At 43.7% G+C, this 20563-nt stretch overlaps 1 protein-coding gene across 8 annotated transcripts in view; it reads right to left on the bottom strand.

Annotated features, from left to right (window-relative positions):
- Positions 1–20563, bottom strand: part of LCP2 (lymphocyte cytosolic protein 2) — a 622000-nt gene that overhangs the window by 247162 nt on the left and 354275 nt on the right. For 7 of the 8 annotated variants that reach the window (XM_086951712.1, XM_086951709.1, XM_086951714.1 and 4 more), the window contains 3 exons: positions 12033–12115; positions 6657–6714; positions 6478–6558 (listed from right to left, as the gene is read on the bottom strand). In XM_086951712.1, coding sequence (XP_086807838.1) covers positions 6478–6558; positions 6657–6714; positions 12033–12115 — 222 coding nt within the window. The remainder of the gene's footprint in view (positions 1–6477; positions 6559–6656; positions 6715–12032; positions 12116–20563) is intronic. The other variant, XM_086951711.1, reaches the window with a different exon arrangement.

Below are 20563 nucleotides of genomic sequence, written 5' to 3'. Positions count from 1 at the left end.
CCCACTCAAATGGAACACGTGCCAACTTGCAGTAGCGCACTGAACTGTCAGCTGCCACCACAGGACGGAGTACATTGGGAATGATCTGCTCTTCAGACACCCATTGACACCTGACAGATGTCACACTGGCCCCGGTGTCTCTCAGAGCTTCTATCTCTTTTCCATTGATGGTCACCTTCTGCCCATATTTCTTAGTGTTTAAGGGCAGCAAGGCCTCCTGGGCCATCTCTTGGTCTCCTAAAGAGACAAGGGTCATCACTGCTAACCCCTCCTCCCCACTAGAAATCAAAACCCCTCCCAAAGCTACACTGGCCAACGCCGGTGCTGGAGCACCAGAGGGTGCTGGAGGTTTCTTTGGACATTTGGGGGCAATGTGCCCCACCTCCCCACATGTAAAGCAGGTAGGCGGGGGCCTGTTGTCCTGCTTGCCCTTCCGGGGCCAGGACTTCTTAGACTTGGGGGGTTGAGACACCTTCTCCTGGGAACCAGTTTGGGGATCTTTAGAAGACTCCTTTTGATTACCCGTGTCCCCCCCACTCTTCTGCTGGGGATCCTGTCCACCCTTGGCTGGGGTACTTACCACCCCCTTGTGGACCCTGGTGCTAGTCCACCGGTCCGCCTCTTTAGCAAGCTCACTGGGATCAGTTAACTTGCTATCCAAAAGATGCTGGCGCAGCTCTAGGACACATAAACTACTTAAGTGCTCCCTACTAATCAAGTGACACAACCCCACATAATCAGTAACCTTGCTGCCCTTCATCCAACCTTCCAGTGCACGCGTGTACATACTCACACACTCCACCCAAGTACTTGAATCAAGCTTCTTGAAGTTCCTAAACTTCAGGAGGTACTGTTCAGCAGTGAGCCCATACCTGAGGCACAAAGCCTCCTTCATGGCGGAGTAGGATAAAGCATCCTCTGCGTCTAAGGGTGCCAAAACATCCCTCCCAGAGGCCTCAAAATGCTTCCACAATCCCGCTCCCCAATTCCTCTCAGGCACTTCATTCATCTTTAAGGCAAGTTCATACGCTCTGAACCACGCATAAATATCCTCACCCCTCTGATAATTCTGTACCAGATCCTTTGGTATGTATACCTTACCCGCCTGTACTGGTTGTGCGCTGCCACCATTAGAACTGGACACCCTCTCTTTATATTTGATGGCCAATTCCTTCATGCCCCTCTCATGAGCTAAGTCGAGCTTCTTCTCCTCCAAAGCGAGAGCATCCCTTCTCTCCTGCGCCGCTCTCTCCTGCGCCTCTCTCTCAATTTCCAGGCGCAGTTTCTTCTCATCGGCGTCCGCTCTGAGTTTCAAAATCTCAATCTCATGGGCCCTAGCTCTTTGATTCTCCTCCACTTCCTCTGGAGAAATATTCCTACTGGAGTGGTTGCTGCCAGCCTTAGATGCTGACCGCACTGTCAAATCACTGAGCAAAAAAACATTCTCCGGTGTGCCGTACACTTCAGTAGCTTCTTCTGAGACATGTTTGGCCTCCCACCAGGCCCTCAGAGCTTTCTGTAGCTCTACCTTGTTTGCGCTGCCCTTCACTGGGCATCCAAGCTTTTTGCAGAATTGCTTCAGGAGCTCCTTTCTGTAGTTGTACAACTCCTGAATTTCGAATTCCACTTCCAATTCTACTCTCACGCTTGCCGCTTTCAAAGACATGACGCTTCCTGCCCTTTTCAACAAAAAGGTTTCACCAAAAAGAAAAAATCTTGCGCAACCTGTGCTGCTAAACTAGACTAGTGATGTACAAGAAATCACTGCAGGTCAAGTGCAATTATTAGTTCAAAATCCGCACCGCTGTCCAACAATGTTAGAACTGGGGGTCTCTAGTTGGCAGAGGTAAGTACCTTAGACCAAGTAGGGACCCTTGCTTCTAGTCAGGGTGAAGGAATACACACAGTAGATAACCTCCGCTCTCCCTCTAGGTAGCTTGGCGCGAGCAGGCAGGCTTATCCCCAAGGCAATGTGTATAATAATTGCACTCAACACAACAATAACCCCCAATCCACCACAAACTGAGACCACACAGGTAAGTATATTTTTATAAAAATATATAACTTTATCTAGTTTCAGCAAGGTAAATCAAGCAGTTGCATGATAATCACTTCATTATTAAAATGATGCACTTAATCTTAATGGTGGTACGTAGCTTCAGGAAGTTGTCATGTAAAAACAAATGTCTCAAGTCTCTTCAAATCGGTATTAAACCTAATGCCACTGATTTATAATGGCTACGCTCTAAAAACGAGCAGTCCAAACAATGCCAGCGTTTAAAAGATATGCCAGTGTTATTGGGTTGACAATGCTCTTCAAATGAGCAAAGAAACAATACCAGCGTTAAAACAACTATGCCCCAATGGTCCCCTGGCTTCAGGGACCACAAGCGCTTCAAGCGCGTCTCACCCGGTATCCTGAGGGAGGGGGGACTTCTTTCCCCGTGCTCGCGGTGACGCGGGTCCCCCAGGGGCACCTCGCGGGGGAAGGCTCAGTATTGCTCCCGCCCGGCCGGTCTCAGGACGCTCTCCGCCCGCTCTGGATCCTTCAGAGAGCAGCGGGGAGCAGAGACGGCAGGCCAGGGGCTGGAGCACTTGCGGAGATCCCTCGGCGAGGTCAGGTCACTTCTTCCCGGGCCCGGCGGTGATCGCGCTGATTCCTCGGCTTCCCCAGCCGCCTCCGCCCAAGCAGCCAATCGCGTCGCGGCTCTCCAGGCGAGCCTCCAACAGCACCCGGGAGTCAGCCAATGGCAGTGCGGCTCCCGGGCAGTAAACAATGACGCTCCGCGACTCCGGCCAATCACGGCCCCCCACTGCTGATGACGCTGCGCCGCACGGGCCAATCCCGTCGCGGCGTTAGTGAGGGGGCTCGGCTCCCTCCACCAATGGGAGCGCGGCGGCTTTGTTCTTTGCCGGTTCAGCGCCGATCAGGATGGCGCTTCACGCAGAGGTTTTCTGGCCCCGGGCAGCGGCGGTGATACGGCCAGCAATTGTTTTTCAGCGCTCCTTGCGCTCAGGTGGCCCACAAGTTCAGCTCTTCGCCCCACACGTGTCGATATACACGGCGACCTCGGCCACACAGTAGGCTGATTCAGCGCGGCGCCCTCAAGCAGATTAGAGGGTAGCCAGTGCGCTCAGCAGACAACTACAGGGTTTCACAATCTCTTCGTCACACAGCCGTTTCAGGAGGGCACAGCAGGTTCTTGTGGTCCTTGGGCAACCTTTATGTTCCTGGGTTGCAGACAGGGAGCCAGCTCTTCTCAGGCCCTTGGAGATTCAAGTTGTAGACACAGCCCACAGCAAAGTCTTAGCAGTTTCAAGCAGGCAGGGACACAGCCCACAGCAAAGTCCCTTTCTACTCCTCAGCTTCCAGTGATACAGCAGAACAGGTCAGCCCTTAGAGCACACAGCAAGGCAATCTTCCTTTAGTTCTCTCGCCGTCCTCCTTCCAGCAGAGGGTCCTTCTTGATTGTAGAATTTCAGAATCTAATCTTCTGTAGTAAGGGGTCCTTCCCTTATACCCCTGAACGCCTTTGAAGTCCTTTGTGCAACCGGATCCTTGGCTCTGGAATGTTTCTGGTGTTCTTCTTCCTGACAGCCTCAGGGCCAGAGGTGACAGCAGGCCGGCAGGGGAGTTAGCCAGCACGGTGGTCAGGCAGGCACAGCCCAGCACTATCAGGCGCTTCTCTCTCCCCTTCCCCAGGCAACAGATGTCGCCTTTCACCCCTGGGCTGACTCCAACCCCCTCCGGGGCCCTGCAGCTCCTGTCACGCAGGCATTCCACACACACAGGTCCAAGCACACAGAAAGGTTTATACAAAAGAACAGCCACTTTCTAAAAGTGCTATTCTCAACCCCAGGATCCAAAAACAACCTTCACTAAAAGATGTGTCATTTAATTCTGAGTTCAGGGATATCTTTCATTGATGTTCCATCTTGTTCCTATAGGGAGATAGGATGGGATTCCAATGGGACCAGCCTCCCCATGTTACCCTAGGGAGCCTTACAGCCCTACAGCAGTGAGCACACAGAGTGGCTGCTGCTCTCCACCAGAGCATGTTACCTGCACTAGTACATGCTCTACCCTATCCATACATTGCACCCTGCCCAGGGGGGTACCTGGAGCCTTCCATAGGGGTGGCTGATGTGCACAGACAGGGGAGGGTAAAGCCCAGCCAGTGGGGACACTGGCCAGGCGGACATGGCAGTCCACTGACTGCACACAGGCCCTGCGCTGGCAGGCCTGAGACACCATTTTAGAGCTACTCATGTGGGTGGCGCAATCTGCGCTGCAGGCCCACTAGTAGCATCTGTCATCACCAGCCCTGGCACACACAGTGCACTTTACTAGGGTCTCCATGGTGATACAAATATGCCAATCAGGTATACCTAATCAATATGACAAATTACAGAGGGAGCACTTACCCTCTGACACTGTTCAGCAGTGGCAGAGGGTTCAAAGCATCTAAACCAGCAAAAACGAAATCCAGCACAGCATCAACAATACATGAGTCAGAGGCAAAAAGATGGGGGAATAAACACGCCAAGGATGTCAGGTCTAACAAGGCCTTACAAGATACATGAAAGTGCCTTCGTTTGGTGATACCAGGTATATTCCAGCTGTAATCGCTTCCTTTTTTGTGGGGCGACTACTTGGGTTGGAAAACAGAAAGGGTCCTACCTCTTACAGTGGAATTATACCACTCCCAAGTTATCAAAGTTCTATGATCTGTGCAAAACTCAAAGTGAATATTTGAGCTCTAGTAAGATTTTTCCAGATGGCATAAGATATATCCAAAATGAGACTGGAAAACAGTTTTAATTTGCTTAAAACTGGCATTTAAAGCAGATTTTTAAAAAATCCATTTTGCAATCCTAAGTTTTATTATAAACTAGCTTACCCATCGTGTGTTGCTGCGATCTCAGAAGAAAGGAAATTTAAGGAAACTTGTTATGATAATATTCAATTTACATTGTGTAATTTTTATTGAAACTTATTCATTTTAATATGGAAAACATTTTAAAGTGTTGTTTTAATTCAGTTTATTTATTCGAGTGCTTGTGGATACACGGTGTTTTTTGTTTTTCCGTCTGGTGCGTACACAAATAAATTAGAAGGTTTTCGGACGTGTGAGCTGGCCACATACAGTTGTCCAAGTGAGAAGTACGGATTCTCCAAATCTAGTGCACACACTTGTAGCGATTGTCCTTGTGTTATGTTATGTTATGTTATGTTAAGGGTCTCTTATAACGCGCATGACTCCCCCAGGGGCATCTCAGCGCTAGCTAGACACAAACCTGAAAGAAGGAAAGATCGGATACCAGAGCTTATTGAGAAATATTAAAACAAGAAGGCTTTCAATAATTTCCTGAAGACAAGGTAAGATGTGGACTTATGCAAAGCTTCTGGCAGGGAATTCCAATACTTGGGGGCAACATAAAAGAAGGCTTTGCCACCTAAACGTGTCCGCCTCATATGTGGAATCGTCATTGGAGCCTTGCCATTCGATCCTAAGTTGCGACAGGAAGTCTGCTTACAGAGTTTGTGTTGCAGGTATTGAGGACCCATTCCTGAAGGTAAGGCAGCAGATCTTAAAAAAGATCTCTTTTTCACTGGGAGCCAGTGAAGCTCTCTCAGCAGAGGAAGTGATGTGCTTTGTTGATGGTCATTGCAAAAGCGAGGCACACCGGAAACTGTCAACGTTCAGTATTAGAAAGATTATGAGGGCCCTGGGGGACCGGGGGGTGATATTTAACAAATGTTTTCTTTTTTTCTTTTTATTTTGCCAGAAACGTTCGCAGGAGTGTACTCAACAACTTTTAACAATGTCTTTTTTTTTTTTGGCTAGAAACCTTTGCGGGAGTGTACTCAACAACTTCCCAAAGATGAATGGTGTAGTAATGCATAAAGGACAAACAGACATACTTTTCGATGTTATATATATAGATTGTCATTGTGTCTAAATTTTAATAGATGTGAACATACACTCCACAAAATTTCCTATGGTCAAGTCTACATGAATTTAATCATCAGCTACTAGGCTTGGTCATATCATTTTAATATTATTTATATTGTTGGTAACAGGAAAGAACACCCATATTGTTGCAAACCTGTTATACATTAATATATAGATTATAAAATTGCAGTTTTGCAGATTTGTGAAAGGGCTTACAAGTCTGCAACATTTTTATTCTACAAATGTATTCCTAAAACTTTCCCAGTTTTGAAGCATCTATCCACCAGTTCTTGCAATCTTCTTACATGCACTTTCAATTTTTTTCAAATAAAATTGTAAAACTTGTTTCCAATATGCATAATGTCAAGTACATGGCTGGATTTTTCATTACAGCCTGATGGTCAGATTCTATAGCACCTAACTACGGGCATTATACATTGTTAATATGTGTTCACAGCATTGCTCGGACAACAACAGAAACTAATCACACGTTCTTGAAATTGATGGATACGTTTCTGACCTTGCACTGAGGAGTTGTTGACACTCATTGATTGTAGGCGAGGTAAACTTGGTTTTGACCTTCTGTCTACAGTTGGAGCTGCTGAAAACAAATGTAAAGGTGAAAAGGCACCGTTAGAACCATGTAGAATGGCATTTATAGCTGAAAGTAAAATAATTTGTTATATTATTTTCACATACGTTTTGAAGGTTTGACGGCTCTTTTATCATCAATGGTTGGTACCACATGGGAATTAGTCTGCCACAAGAAAACAAAAGAACATTGATTAGGGTGTATATGTGTAGACATGGATAATTGTTGCACCTATCTTCCTCCTCCCAAAACCTTTAAGCAAACAGTCCATGCACGTGTTAAACAACTGCTTTTACAGTGCTTAAAGTGCAGTTTGCATTTCAGTGTACCTCCCCTCTTTTAAGTCACAGAAAGTGTCACAAGTGCCTTTTTGTGAAACACATAGGCGATTTATCAACCTTGCACACTGAAGATGTGCCACTAATAGTCTAATAGTTCAACTGAAACTGCTCTGCTTGGGGTTACAGAGAAACTACGCCAGCATTTAGATCAAGGGGAAACTGCGGCTCTTATTCTATTAGATTTGAGTGCCGCATTCGACACTGTGTCGCATAACATCTTGCTTAACGCCCTTAGGTCTCTTGGGCTGGACGGCACTGCCCTATCCTGGTTTGTTTCATTCCTTGAGGATCGCACTTTTCAAGTCTTTTCTGCTAAGGTATCATCTAAGATCTGCGTATCAGCATATGAAGTCCCATAGGGATCCATTTTAAGCCCCCTGCTCTTCAACATCTATGTCAGACCTCTGGCAGAGATTGTGGAAGAGGCGGGTCTTTCCCTATATTCGTATGTGGATGATACGCAGAATGTCTTCTCGCTTTCCACCACTAAAGACGCTACGACATCTGCCCTTCAGTGCGGCCTACGGCAAGTGACAGAGTGGATGTGCCTTAACTTTTTGAAGTTAAATGGGGATAAGACTGAGGTCCTTATCCTGGGCAAGCACAAGGACCTATGGGGCCCTCACCATTGGCCTCAGGAAATGGGTTCTTTTCCCCTACCTGTCAACCATGTCCGTAATCTGGGCATCATTATTGATGATAGTCTCTCTATGAGACAACAGGTGGCGAGTGTTGCTGCCATCAGTTTCACGATCTTGAGGTGGCTTCGTAAGATCATTTGGATGCTTCCGGCCTCAACCCAACGCAAAGTAGTCCAGGCACTCATCACCTCTCGCCTCGATTACAGCAATGTTCTCTATCTCGGTAACTGCCAAACGATACTGAGAAAGCTACAGGTAGTTCAGAACTCTGCAGTACGCCTTCTTTGTCAAGTTCCTAGACAAGCATCTATCTCACCGTATTTACGTGACCTTCACTGGCTTCGAATTGATCAAAGAATTCAATTTAAAACCCTGTATTACATCTTTAAAATCAAACAAGGTGTGGCACCAGCGTATTTGCAAGAGCTCATCCATCCTTACATTCCTTCTCGTCCCCTGCGCTCTACAGCCCACGGAGACTACGTGATTCCCAGATTTAAACTTGCAAGAATGGGAGGCCGTCCCTTTTCTTGTCTTGGCCCCAAAATCTGGAATTCTCTTCCGGTGTCCTTGAAGAATGACTCTTCCTTTTTTCAGCTTTTGAAGAAATCTTAAAACGTGGCTCTTTTAGTAGCAAATGGTCCTTGACTGCTCCTTTTCTAGCAATTTGTGTGCTAGGCGCCAGGAAATCCTTTTTGGATAGCTGTGCGCGTTACAAAACGAATGTAATATTAATAATAATAATATTAATAATAATAATAATAATAATAATAATAATATTAATATTAATAATAATAATAATAATAACAATAATAATAATAATAATAATAGTCTGCATATAAATTGGCGACATCCAATCCACTAAATCAATCCAGGATGGCATGGAGTACATTTTGCCTTTGTGGATGAAATAGTAGCTAAAGTAACAACTCTGGTAATGCTATGACTGACTGTTTTACTTCCTATCTCTTTTTAGGATGATATTGCTGAACTAGCATTCAAAATGACTGCATATAATATGCTGGTTGATCTAAGACGAGCATCATGCTTGAAAAGTAGGACATTACAATCCTGATTAATTGTTTAATGGGCTGTGCCTTGTTCCAAATGAAACAATCCAATTTAATATAATAAGCACTCAAACACCACAAACCATTACAAGTTGCCCATTTGAAGCCTTTTCTCGAACTTACCATACACTAACAAAATGATGGAAAGAGTAATTCCAAATTAATTGCATGATTCCAATGAACATGACCAATTTCTTCACGAACTCCTGTAAATTTTTTAGTCTGCTAGAGAGAAGAAATTCACTCTGGCCAATATCAGAGAAGAGCTCGTCTCTACCCATAATGATCTTTTTGCAGTCTAGGCTACTGTTGATCGTGATACTATTTGATCTATAGCGAGTTGGTAGTTTGGGAGATTAGGCACTGTGAATAACACATACACTAATCACAATGCTACATATGCCTGAATAACAACTCTGAAGGCCACAACACCATTACCACCAGGACACTCCACATCCAACCTTGGATATGAGAAAGCATTGTCTGAGGAAATAGGAATCAAAACCACACTACCTCTTTACCATTTGGTAAGCCATCCAGGAACTAAGAGGAAGCAAACTGTCAAGACTTAAACTTCTCATTCAGCCCCCAAACGAATGCTGTGATCAGGACCGTCAATGTGCAACTCTCAGTGCTCTGCAAAATCCTCCTTGTCCTGCAATCCTCTCACAGATCTAAGTAAGAGATCGAAGTGACAAGATGGATTGTTTTGGGCCATATTGAAAACTGCAACATAATCTGCACTGACATGCACAGAATTTGCCGGGCAGACTTTAGAGCTTCAAAGACTACAAAAACAAACCTGCAAACTGTTCCTAATCCTAGTATATGTGACTATGCCTGAGTTGCTTTCCAACTCTCCCATCAGCTAGCAGCTGACACAGGGTTTACATTTAAAACACCTAGCATCACCCAGATAGCCTACTGGTACAAAGGCCTGGCATACATTCAAAAGTCGGCCCTTTTCTGTGTTTGCATAAGTAACTTTTGTTCTTTGTATTTATATATATATTTATATAGCGCACTACTACCCAGGGGCTTCTAGGCGTCATCAACATTCAACACTAGCTCCTGCCTTCAGTTCTTATAATTCTAGCTCTAACAATATGTATGTGGAACGGAGCAGTGTGAGCCCATAGATGTGGCATTCTTTTGGGTGACTTTGACCGCTCTCTGCTTTGAATCCACTTCCTCTTCCAATGGCATGGATCATAATGACCGCACAAAGAGCAGACGCAATTACACGCAAATTACTTTTAGGTCTCTCTTTATAGAGGTTTTAAATTGAGTGGCTATAGTCATTCGACCTCAGGAGATATTCTTCAGTGATTCAATAATAGTTCAAATCACAAATGGCAGAGATATAACTGTGGATAACATACACGGTTTATTCAGAGCTAAATCCAAGCCCTCCTTCATTCAGTATCTAAGATCTTTGAAAGTGAGGAAGGGCAAAATTATCTGATGAGTTGCCCAAATGCAGAATTTCAGATTAAATATATACTTTCGAGCTTTATCAACTCCCTGTGACGGTTTTAAGTGTGTTGAGTTGCTTCGTTTGAAGAAAGAAAAGAAAAAGCTTTGTAGATTATGTAGTTAACACTTATTAATATCTTCCCATGTACCATTTCACTGCATAAAGTTGCACAATCTAAATCATTGTCACGTTGATCCGTTGTTTCTGATTGGCAATGTAATTTGTGTGAAATGTGTGCTGCCGCAGTCAATTCAATAAAAAAAACTTTATTTCGGCTATTGAAGCCATAAAAGCACATTTGAATTTACAGCACAATAAAATCTCAAAAAGGGAAAATGCAAAATCATCAAGAACACTGGAATGTAGGCATGTAGACATAGGAAAGCCACTACAAAAGATGGGAAATACAAAATCATCATTATGGGGAAATCGAAGAAATAAAACATACATTAAGAATATAATTTGAGCTAAAACATAAAAAGTAGTTAATCACATCCATTATTTTTATAAAGCCCAGGATAAAAGTGCCAGCCGGCTGGGATTTATTTCTATCTCTCATATAGAATTAACTCCCAATACCTGGCTTACAGGCTTAGTTTTTACATACTAAATAATCAGAGCACGTTACAGGAAGGAGCTAGTTGTTGCTTGAAATCAGGTCAGATTTTTAGTAGGTGCCTTCGTTTAGACCACATAGCAAAAAGAAATTTTGAGATTGCAACAACATAAACCGGGTTAGTATCAGATTTTAGGATCCTAAAGAATTCACGAAAGTTCCTAATACCCAGGGCCCTTATTTATGAGGCCTGGCGTCAGTTTTGCGCCGCCGGTGCGTCACTTTTTGTGATGCACCAGCGGTGTAAAAAATGCGCCTCGTTGCACCATATTTAAAAAGTGACGCATCTAGGTAGATGCGTCACTTTTTAAACCCCTGCGCCACATTATACCTGCGTCAGGTATAATGTATGGAGAGGGGGCGTTCCACCGCAAAAAGCCTCGTAATAGTGACGCAGTGAAATCTATGAGATTTCACTGCGTCACTTTTAGGACTCTGTTGCGTCAAAATCTTGCGCCTGCCTCACAGCAGGCGTAAGACTGACGCAAGCCCTTTCACATGGGGCTTTCCCCATGTGAAAGGACGCATTGCTGGAGTTGCGTCACTTTTGTGACACACTCCAGCAATGCGTCACTTTTGCGCTTACAGATGCGTCAGAAATACTGACGTATCTGTAACTTCTTGCGACATGATGCGTCATACATTAAATATGACGCATCAGGAATGTCGTAAGGAGTGCGCAGTGAAAAGTGACGCATCGCTGTTTTCACGCAGCAATGCGTCACTTTTCATAAATGAGGCCCCAGGTTTCTACAAAGTTGTATAACCCATTTAGACCTAGCCTGTTTGTATGCCTAGCAGAAGAGCATTACGTGAATTGCTGTTTCTTCCTCCGCTAGGCATCCAGGACATAGTCGGTGGGTTACACCCGCCCTTTTATTGGTTGTGGCGTAAAGGGGGAGCGTCCCATATCTAAATTGCAAAAACAACTTCTTAGCTAATAACGGTTGTATTGAGTCCAACACCAGCTCAAATTTGTATTGGGTCTTAAAATCTAAAAACCCATATGTTAAACTCGAAGTCGCAGTCAATTAATCTATTTAGGATGAAATCTTCTAATTTAATTTTCACTGGTGTCTTTGAGAAGATCGCACAATTACGTGGTGCTTAATGTTTAACATGTTGACTATGAATTATTTTTTTTTCTTTGCAATTAGTCTCTATACGGTGCTGTACCTCTTAAGTAAACACATTGTTGAAAGAAGCATTACAAATGTAACATTTCCTACTAGCAAGAGTCCACTGTCATAGACTTTACAAACCAGCAGAAAATGGTTTTATTTATATAAACCTAAACAGCATACACAACTGCACATTGAAATATTGTAACAATCTTACATAACGTCCCATGCTCGCAGACGAAAGAGGCCCAGAAGAGGGGAGAGGTCGCTGGGGAGGAACAGGCGCTGCTATTGGGCGATCTGAGGGGGGAAAAAAACCACAATAAAACTGAAGTCAGAATACATTCATAATAAAATGGCATTTTCCGTTACAGTCTGGGAGTATTGCCATATGCTGATTACCCAGCCAGAATGCACCGCACCAAAGCCAGGGATCAAGCAGACAATTTCAGCCGCGGCCACTCAGGTAAGAGCGGTGGGGCTGGCTGGGGGGGAGGGGGGATTTCGAGAGAAGCCCAAAAGGGAAAATTAAATAAATAAATAATTTTTCCTCGTGGTTGTCTCTCGAAATCCCCCAGCCGGCCCCACCACCTCACCGCTCTTACCTGCAGCGGCCACGGCTGGACAATTTACTCTACAACGTCACTGAAGACCATTGAGGTGGAATATCTTTCTTTAAAGCCTAGCCTCTTGTCTGATTACAAATGAGCTTAGAGCGGGACCTGCACTAACCTTCAAAATGGAACATAAAGCAGGCCATCTAGTTTCTGGTGAGTATAAGTGAGATGAATTGAATCTTAGAGACTGCAAAGGCACACATCAGAAGTGTGCTTCCCATGCGGAGCAGTGATATATATATAATATCTGGGATAAAGCACCACCTTGTTGCACATTACAAGGATATTGCAAGTCACTGAGGAGTTACATAACCATATAGATGAACGAGGTTGAACGACGCACTCCTTTATAAGGCTGTGGGAATCCAAAGTGACTTGTATTATCCATATTATGTACTGCAGTGAGTACATCATCACACATGGCCACACCATCACCTTTCCCACAAACCAGTTAAATCCTGGTGCGTACATCTTTTAAATGAAAGAGAGAGTATGTACGCAAATTTGAAGCACACAAATAGAATCTCTAGTACAAAATGATACACCTCAAAAAAGCTGTCACATATTTGTTGCAAAAAGATATTATAATCAGTTTAATACAACTCAGTTTTCAAAGGAATGGCGCAGTAGCTTTTAATATGAAGAACCATGAAGCAAGATTCACATTGTTCTACTAGCTAAAGAGTTCAAACAATAATCGTGTTACCATAAATATTGCCTGTCCTGGCTGCTTGTCACTGTACAGCTAGAAAAACATAGCAGAAGAAAGAATAGCAATATTTTGTTTCGTTCTTTAAACAGCTGCTTTAATTATTCTTTGTGGCCTGACTTGACTTTCCTCTTAGCTGCTGGCTCTGGCAGCAGCCATTGTGATGTCAAAACTCAACTGTAATAAGTTATTACAGTCATTTACATTCATTTCTTCATAATAGGCAACTGGATGCCTCACTAATCGCCTATTATAAAGTAGTTTGAAAGAGGCTCACGGATTGCAGAATCACATGTATTATAAAGAAGATAGAGATGGGTTTTTATACAGGAACTGCAGAATTCAATATATTATGCATCACTTAAAATACAAGGACACAGTCAGTGTTGGCTGGGGCCAGACCCTGGTAGGCCAAAATGTTAGCCCTCCTCCCCAATTTCAGGACACATGCTCTGCATCAGAACGACTAACACTATACAGAACCATTGGCAGTGCTTAAGTTGAGTCGAGAGTTGCAGGTGTGGGGTGCCACAATCACTTTTGGGGTCCTGCATTTATTTTTCCATATCTGATTTTGATCCAGATTACTTGAATGAAAAGTTCAAAAGGGAGAAAGAAGGGGAGAGTGAAAAGTGGAAAAATGAGCAAAAGATACAAAGAAGAGATTAAAAATACCTGAAAGAGTGAGATTATGGAGCAAAGAGTGCCTGGTGGTGGATGAAAGGAGGAATCAAGTTTATGCAGCCTTAGTATTCAGCACTCCGACATTCAATTGTGCCAGATGAGAGACTCTGAGTAAAGCTTTGGGCACTGGCCCTTTTTTATTACAAATTATGCACTGTCCCTTGATGATTGCGAACATCACTTGCTATACAGAGACACAGCCATTGTGGGCAAAGTCATATCTCTGGTGAGTCAAAAAGTTAATGCTGTCATCTCAGCAAACAAATTTGAAAGCTAACACTGCACAGAGACTCAATGGTCACAAATATTAGTAAAAACACAGGTATACAGAATATAACAAAAGCAATGTTTTTGAAGCTCAGACCTAATAAAGTTGCTAAAAACTATGTGAACTGCATGGCTTAGCAGTGGATAGCCCTTCCCAACGTCTGACTGGTCCTCTGTCAGTTTCATATTTTTTGTATTTAGATGTTAAACTGGTACTAATAATGTGAAATATTTGTCTATACAGTGGCAGTACAAAATGACAAAATAAGGAAGTTATACTATCACAAAGTGTGCAGCATTATGTCATATATTTTGCCCTTCCCTGCGGCATAACTTAGCAGACCCTGCCGCAAAATGTATCCCTCCCCAGTGACATAGTTCCAGTGCCCCCTGTCCATACTGTAGCAAGCATGCTACGTTGAATTATAAGTTATTTGTTAACTGCTAGCACACAGACGTTTCTTTGTGATTTAGGATGACACGATCATTAAATCTTCAGCAAAGAGGCGAGATGGTAATTGTTGGACTTGGCCCTTTTTGCAGGGTCATCCCTGAACTTTTTGCCTTCCTCCTGTATTTTATTGGACCTGTTTTGGTTGGTTTTATGACTCTGGGCACTTTACCACTGCTGATCACTGCTAAAGTGCATATGCTCTCCCTATTGTAAATTGATGTATAGATTAGTGATCCATGATTGGCTTGTTTGGTTTACTTGTCAGACCCTAGTACAGTGCACTGAGTATGCCCAGGGCTTGTAAATGCAAATGCTGCTGGTGGGCTTGCAGCACTGGTTGTGCCACCCACAGAAGCAGCCTGTAAAAGTGTGCCTCAGGTCTTCCATTGCAAAGCCTGTGTGCAGTCTGGTACTGCCATGTTGACTGGTCACGTGCACCCACTTGCCAGTCCCAAAACCTTCCCCTTTCTTCATATCATACACCCCTGGAGTCTGAGTGCCAGGGCTGGGGGATTCCAGGAGACAGGGTAAGTTAGCCAAGTGGTGAATAGAGAGATCTGCATCTAAATGGGAGGGAGGAGTTGCACCTGGGACCTGAATAGGACTGTGCCTTCCCTCCACAATGCTGGCTCCCCCTGTGGTGCGTCTGATGTCTCTGCCCTGCACTGTGAAAGGAGAGAAGGAGTCATGTCAACAGAGTGTTCCAGGGATGTGCCTTTCCTTCCACAATGCTGGCTCCACCTCCTGTGAGACGACTAATGTTTCTGCCCTGCACTGTGAAAGGAAAGAAGGAGTCATGTAAACAGAGTGCTCCAGACCTGGTTTGGACTAGGCAAATGCCCCTCTGCCCTCAGAGGACAAAGGATTTTGGGGTATAAGTATTAGGACCCTGCTCCCAAGAATTTAGATCACTTTTGGACAACAAGAAGAAACCTTTGCTGAGGAGTGGAACCAGAGAGACTGAGGAGAGACTATCCCTAAGTTCAAGTGCTGCTTGGGGGATTGGCCTGCAGTGGTTGTCTGACTGTCAAAGAAAGGGGAGAGTAACTTTGTGTACTTTTCATCAACTTGTAAGGATCTCCAAGGGTTTGGAACAGTGTTTGCCTCCTGCTGAAGTCTCAGTGACAACAGACTTCACCCACCAGCTCCCTAAGAGTTCTCTGGAAGTGCCTTCAGTTGTGCTGGACTTTTTGAGGACTTGCGTTTTGCAAGGAGCTGGAACCGCGACTCAAGAACAAGGAGCGTGTCGCCGAACTGCCACTGCAGCTTCACAACACGTAGCACCTCATATAGCTGGAGAAGAGGATCGACATCGCAGCAGATGCCGCCGCATCACCAGGAAGTGTGTCACAGGAGAAGAGGATTGACGTCACATCAGATGCCGCTGCATCTCCGAGAAGCGTGTCGCAGGACCTGTCGCGGCTCATCGCCGGAGAAGAGGTTCGACGTTGCAGCAGATGCCGTCGCATCTCTGGGAAGAGTGTTGCAGGGCCTGTTGCAGCTCACATCATTGTGGAAACAGCTCGCATTTCCAGGAGAGAGGATCGACATCGCAGCAGATGCCACCCCATCACTGGAAACCGTGTGGCAGGGCCTATCACGGCTCGCATCGTGTAAAGCATCTTGCATCACCAGAGATAAGGATCGACATCGGAGCAGATGTTGCCGCATCACTGGGAAGCGCGTCGCATCAAGGAGAAAGCGCCATCTTTATTTCTTTGTACCCGATCTTCAACGCATCACCATCCTTGCATGTAAGGGACTACTGCATCACCTTCCCTGCATCACTTTCGTTGCCCTGCGTGTCGAATCTTAAGGTACATTGACTCAAAATGCAAATTTTGTTTTTATTCAAATAATTTTTATTGAAAAAATAGAATTACAAAGAAAAACATACATGAATGAAACAACGGAAATAAAGGAATTGAAACGAAAGAAAAGAAATTAAATGAAATGTCAAAAAAAATGGGCCCGACTCAAATATTACATATATAACAATTATTACAAACATGTTAGTGTAGTCAAGTGCGTCTAGAGTACGCCCAGCATCTAAATGAAAGTCTCATGATGAGAAAACAGCAGCAAACGAAGATACCTGTTACAGGTGATAATATGAAAAGGTAGTGTGGTTACATACATTACAATGAAGGTACAATCAAGTCCTATATATCACCACAATAAGATGGATTCACGGAGGGTCAAATGAAAATGGTGAGGCGTCTAAAGACTTCCTGAGTTTCCGGTTAGTCTTACGCCACGGGGAGGTATGGAGAGCCGGGTTGTCCGCACCTCTTAGGAAGGACAGCCATTCTTGCCAAATTCTAAAGGAAACATCCCTAGAGTTCTTCTACTTGCATAATATTACTTTACAGGCTAAGGTGAGCAAGAGATCCATCAGTTGTCGATCATTATCATTGCCTAGTGTTGGGTCAAGGACACCTAATAAGACATATGAAAATTCTCAAGGGGGGTTGATGTTGAATATGTGTTCTATACATTTTTACATTTTATCCCAGTAATGCTGCAGGGTAGGGCAGATGAAGAGCATATGAGCGAGGTCTCCAACAGCGGAGTTACAGTTCCAGCATGTCGGAGTATCTGTTAAGCAACAGTTTAAAACGTTTTTCAGGAGTCCAGTATGATCTATTAAGTAGCATATATTTAGTCTGAGACAGGATAGGAGATATTTTATTCGAGAAGGCCGTACTGTATATTTTATCCTATTCAAACTGAATATTGGTGGAGTTGGGTTCAGATTCCCACCTAGCCTCATTACGTTTATGCGTTTTCCTAGGGTTAGGTAGAAGAAATTTGTAAATTTTAGAAACAGTGTGACCCACTTTCCAAAATCGTGAGAGTTGAGAAGTGAGCGTTGGGTCACAAGGTTTAATGGAGCGTGCTGAGAGGAGAGCTTTCAATTTTAGAAAGTCGTAAAAATCCATGGTAGTTAAGTTGTGTTGGCTCTGAAGAGTTGAGAAGGGTAGCGGATGGGGGCCTTCATAAAGTTCTTTTACTAAGTTTATACCTTTCTTGGACCAGAGATCCCAATGGAGCATAGTGCCGTCAATCCTTAGAGAGGGGTTCCGCCACAAGGAGGCTATATTAGATTTATGTACCCTCAATTCATGTGGGAGGTCCAATCTTAGGAGGGCACACCTGGTGTTGAGGAGAATATAGCGAGAGTGAGAAAGATGGGAGAGATCCGTGGTGAGGAGAGCAGATAGGGGCATTTTGCCGACAAGTGACCTCTCTATATCAAGCTAATCTTGTGTATAATCCGGGTGTACGGTCAGCCAGTTGGCTCCTTGTTTGCATAGAAATGCTGTTTGGTAATTCTTGAAGTTAGGGAGACCCAGACCACCTTTTTCTTTAGATAGTTGTAACGTAGTCAGTGATATAATGGGTTTCTTCCCCTGACAAAGGAATGTATTGAAGAGCTTATCAATTTTATTCAAAAAGTCAAACGCGAAAGTCATTGGCAGCATACTAGCTAGATAATTCACCAAAGGAGTCTCCATCATTTTCAAAGTTTCAGCTCTGCCCCACCATGAAAGGTATTTAGGAGACCACCCTTCCAGTAATGTGGAGATCTTTCTAAGGACTAGATTTTTGTTGGTGTGAAGGGTAGAGATTAAGTCTTTATAAAAGTCAAGGCCCAGGTACTTAAAACATTTTGGTTGCCAAGTCAGGCCGGAGTCCCCCAAAATTTAGGAGTTTTACTTTAGTTTTATCTTTGTTTAGCTTATAACCGGACACTCTAGAGAAGCTTTCAATTGTGGACATGAGAGCAGGGATGGCCTCCTCAGCCTTTTCCGAAACCACCAAAACGTCATCCGCGTAAGCGGTAATCTTAATCGTGTAGTCGTTCAAGTGAACCCCTGATATGCGCACGTTGTTCCTACTGTGATACAGAATGGTTCAATGGCAAGTAAAAATAGTGAGGGAGAAAGGGGGCAACCCTGTCTGGTTCCTTGTTGTAACTGGAACGGTGACTAGATCGAGCCACCTGCCCGGACCGTAGACGAGGGGCTGAAATATAGCAACATTACCATCCGTGTGAAATTTCCTCCAAGCCCAAACTTATTTAGCGATGCTTCTAGGTACGTCCAATCAACTTTATCAAAAGCCTTTTCAGCGTCAAGTGTGATGGCTACCGTAGGCGAAATAGTATGTTTTGCCCTCTCCAAAACGTGGGCTAAGATCCTGGTGTTGTCGCAGAAAGTCTATTCTTTAAGAACTGCAATGATGGCTTCAGCCAGTGAACCTGTGATTTTGCCTGCCACACTGAGTTTGTGGAACAAACGTAAGAGTGGTAGGAATAAACACTTATAGAATTTTGCCCTAAACCCATTGGGCCCAGGAGCCTTCCCACATTTAAGTGATTTAATTGCTTTTTCAATTTCAAGTGCGGTAATTGGGCTATTAAGTTCTGATTGCTCCGGTTCGGAGAGAGTTGGGAGGTCGCATTCGTTTAGATAATCCTGGATTTTATCATTATCAACATCTTTGTTTTTTTAGTATAGGGAGTTGTAATAGTCTTTGAAGATTTGCGCAATCTTTTCTGGGTCAGAATATGTTACACCCTTGTGATCCTTAATACTATTAATCGTGTTTTTCTGTATCTTAAATTTTAAGTATGCAGCTAGGCTCTTGCCCGCTATATTTGATTGACAGAGTCTGAATCTCTTTTGCCTGTTTATCCAGACTCCAGCTCTATTGCTTAATATTTTATTATATTCATATTTCTTGTTTACCAATTTATTTATAACTAATTCGTCTCTAGATGCAATGTGTTTACTTTCTAGGTCTGAGATCTTTTTTTCTAGGTCGTCGACGGCCTTGTTATAATCCTTATTTATGGCTGACCTAATTTTTATGATTTCACCCCTAATGGTACATTTCAGAGCCTCCCAGCAGTTTAGGTCAGAAGTGTCATACCTTTTATTGTGTAAAAGGTAAGACTGGATTGCACCTTCTATAAGTTTCCTATATTGTTCTTTTTCTAACACTTCATCATTCAATCTCCAGATGGACTGACGACAGAACAGATTTACATTGGATATGGAGAGCGAGATACGTGAATGATCTGATACCAGTCTGGGTTCTATTGACGTTTCCACGATTCTAGAGGTGGCATTACTTGTGATGAATAGATAGTCAATACTTGTGTATGAGTTGTGAGGTTGTGAATAGAAAGTGTACTCCCTCCGTGTGGGATTTTGGAGTCTCCAAGAGTCTAGCAGGTTAAAAAGAGAGCATAGGTTAGTAAAGGCTTTATGAGATTAGTTGCTACGATAAGCACATCTTGAGTCTCTGTCTAATGCCGGGTCTAATGGTAGATTAAAATCTCCCGCTAGGATATGCATGGCCGAGTCAGGGATAGTTTCAATCTGTTTAGTCAGGTCATTCCATAAGTCTAATTCGCAGGTGTTGGGAGCGTAGATATTGGTAATAAAGAACTCTGTGTTTTTCCTAATCAATTTAGTAGTGGCCCATCTCCCATTGGTGTCAGCCCTGTGTGACTTTATCTCAATATTTGATTTTTTCGCTATAAGGGTCAGGACACCGTTTTTCTTACCTATTGCCTCAGATCCTACTACTTCATTGTAAAATCTATTCTTAAGTGTGCTGAATTGTTTGGCATTGATTCTTGTTTCCTGTAAAAGAACAGCATCTCCCTTCTGTCTCTGAAGGTAATCCATAATCTTTCTCCGCTTAACCGGGTGATTAAGCCCTTTTACGCTAAGCGAGAGTATTTTCAGGTTATCCAGCACAGCCGTCCCTAAGGGAGTTTTGATCATGGAATGCGAGTTTATAGTTGTGTCCAAAGAGTTATCCAGACTAGATCTGTGTCACTGCTGTTGTTGAGATCATTGAATACTTGTCTCATGTGAACTGTCATCGTGAACAGAGCGTACGCAGGGGAATAGGATCTTGGAGAATCAACTACGCATATGGCATGAGCACTGTTAGGGACCTTATGTAGTTATTAAACCACCTGTGTCCTGCATACCGCC

This window comes from Lissotriton vulgaris, unplaced genomic scaffold, assembly GCF_964263255.1.
Source record: "Lissotriton vulgaris unplaced genomic scaffold, aLisVul1.2 SCAFFOLD_1103, whole genome shotgun sequence".
In the NCBI taxonomy this organism is placed as follows: Eukaryota; Metazoa; Chordata; class Amphibia; order Caudata; family Salamandridae; genus Lissotriton; species Lissotriton vulgaris.
Note: the sequence above shows the minus strand (reverse complement) of the source record. Positions and strands in the feature narration are given on the sequence as shown.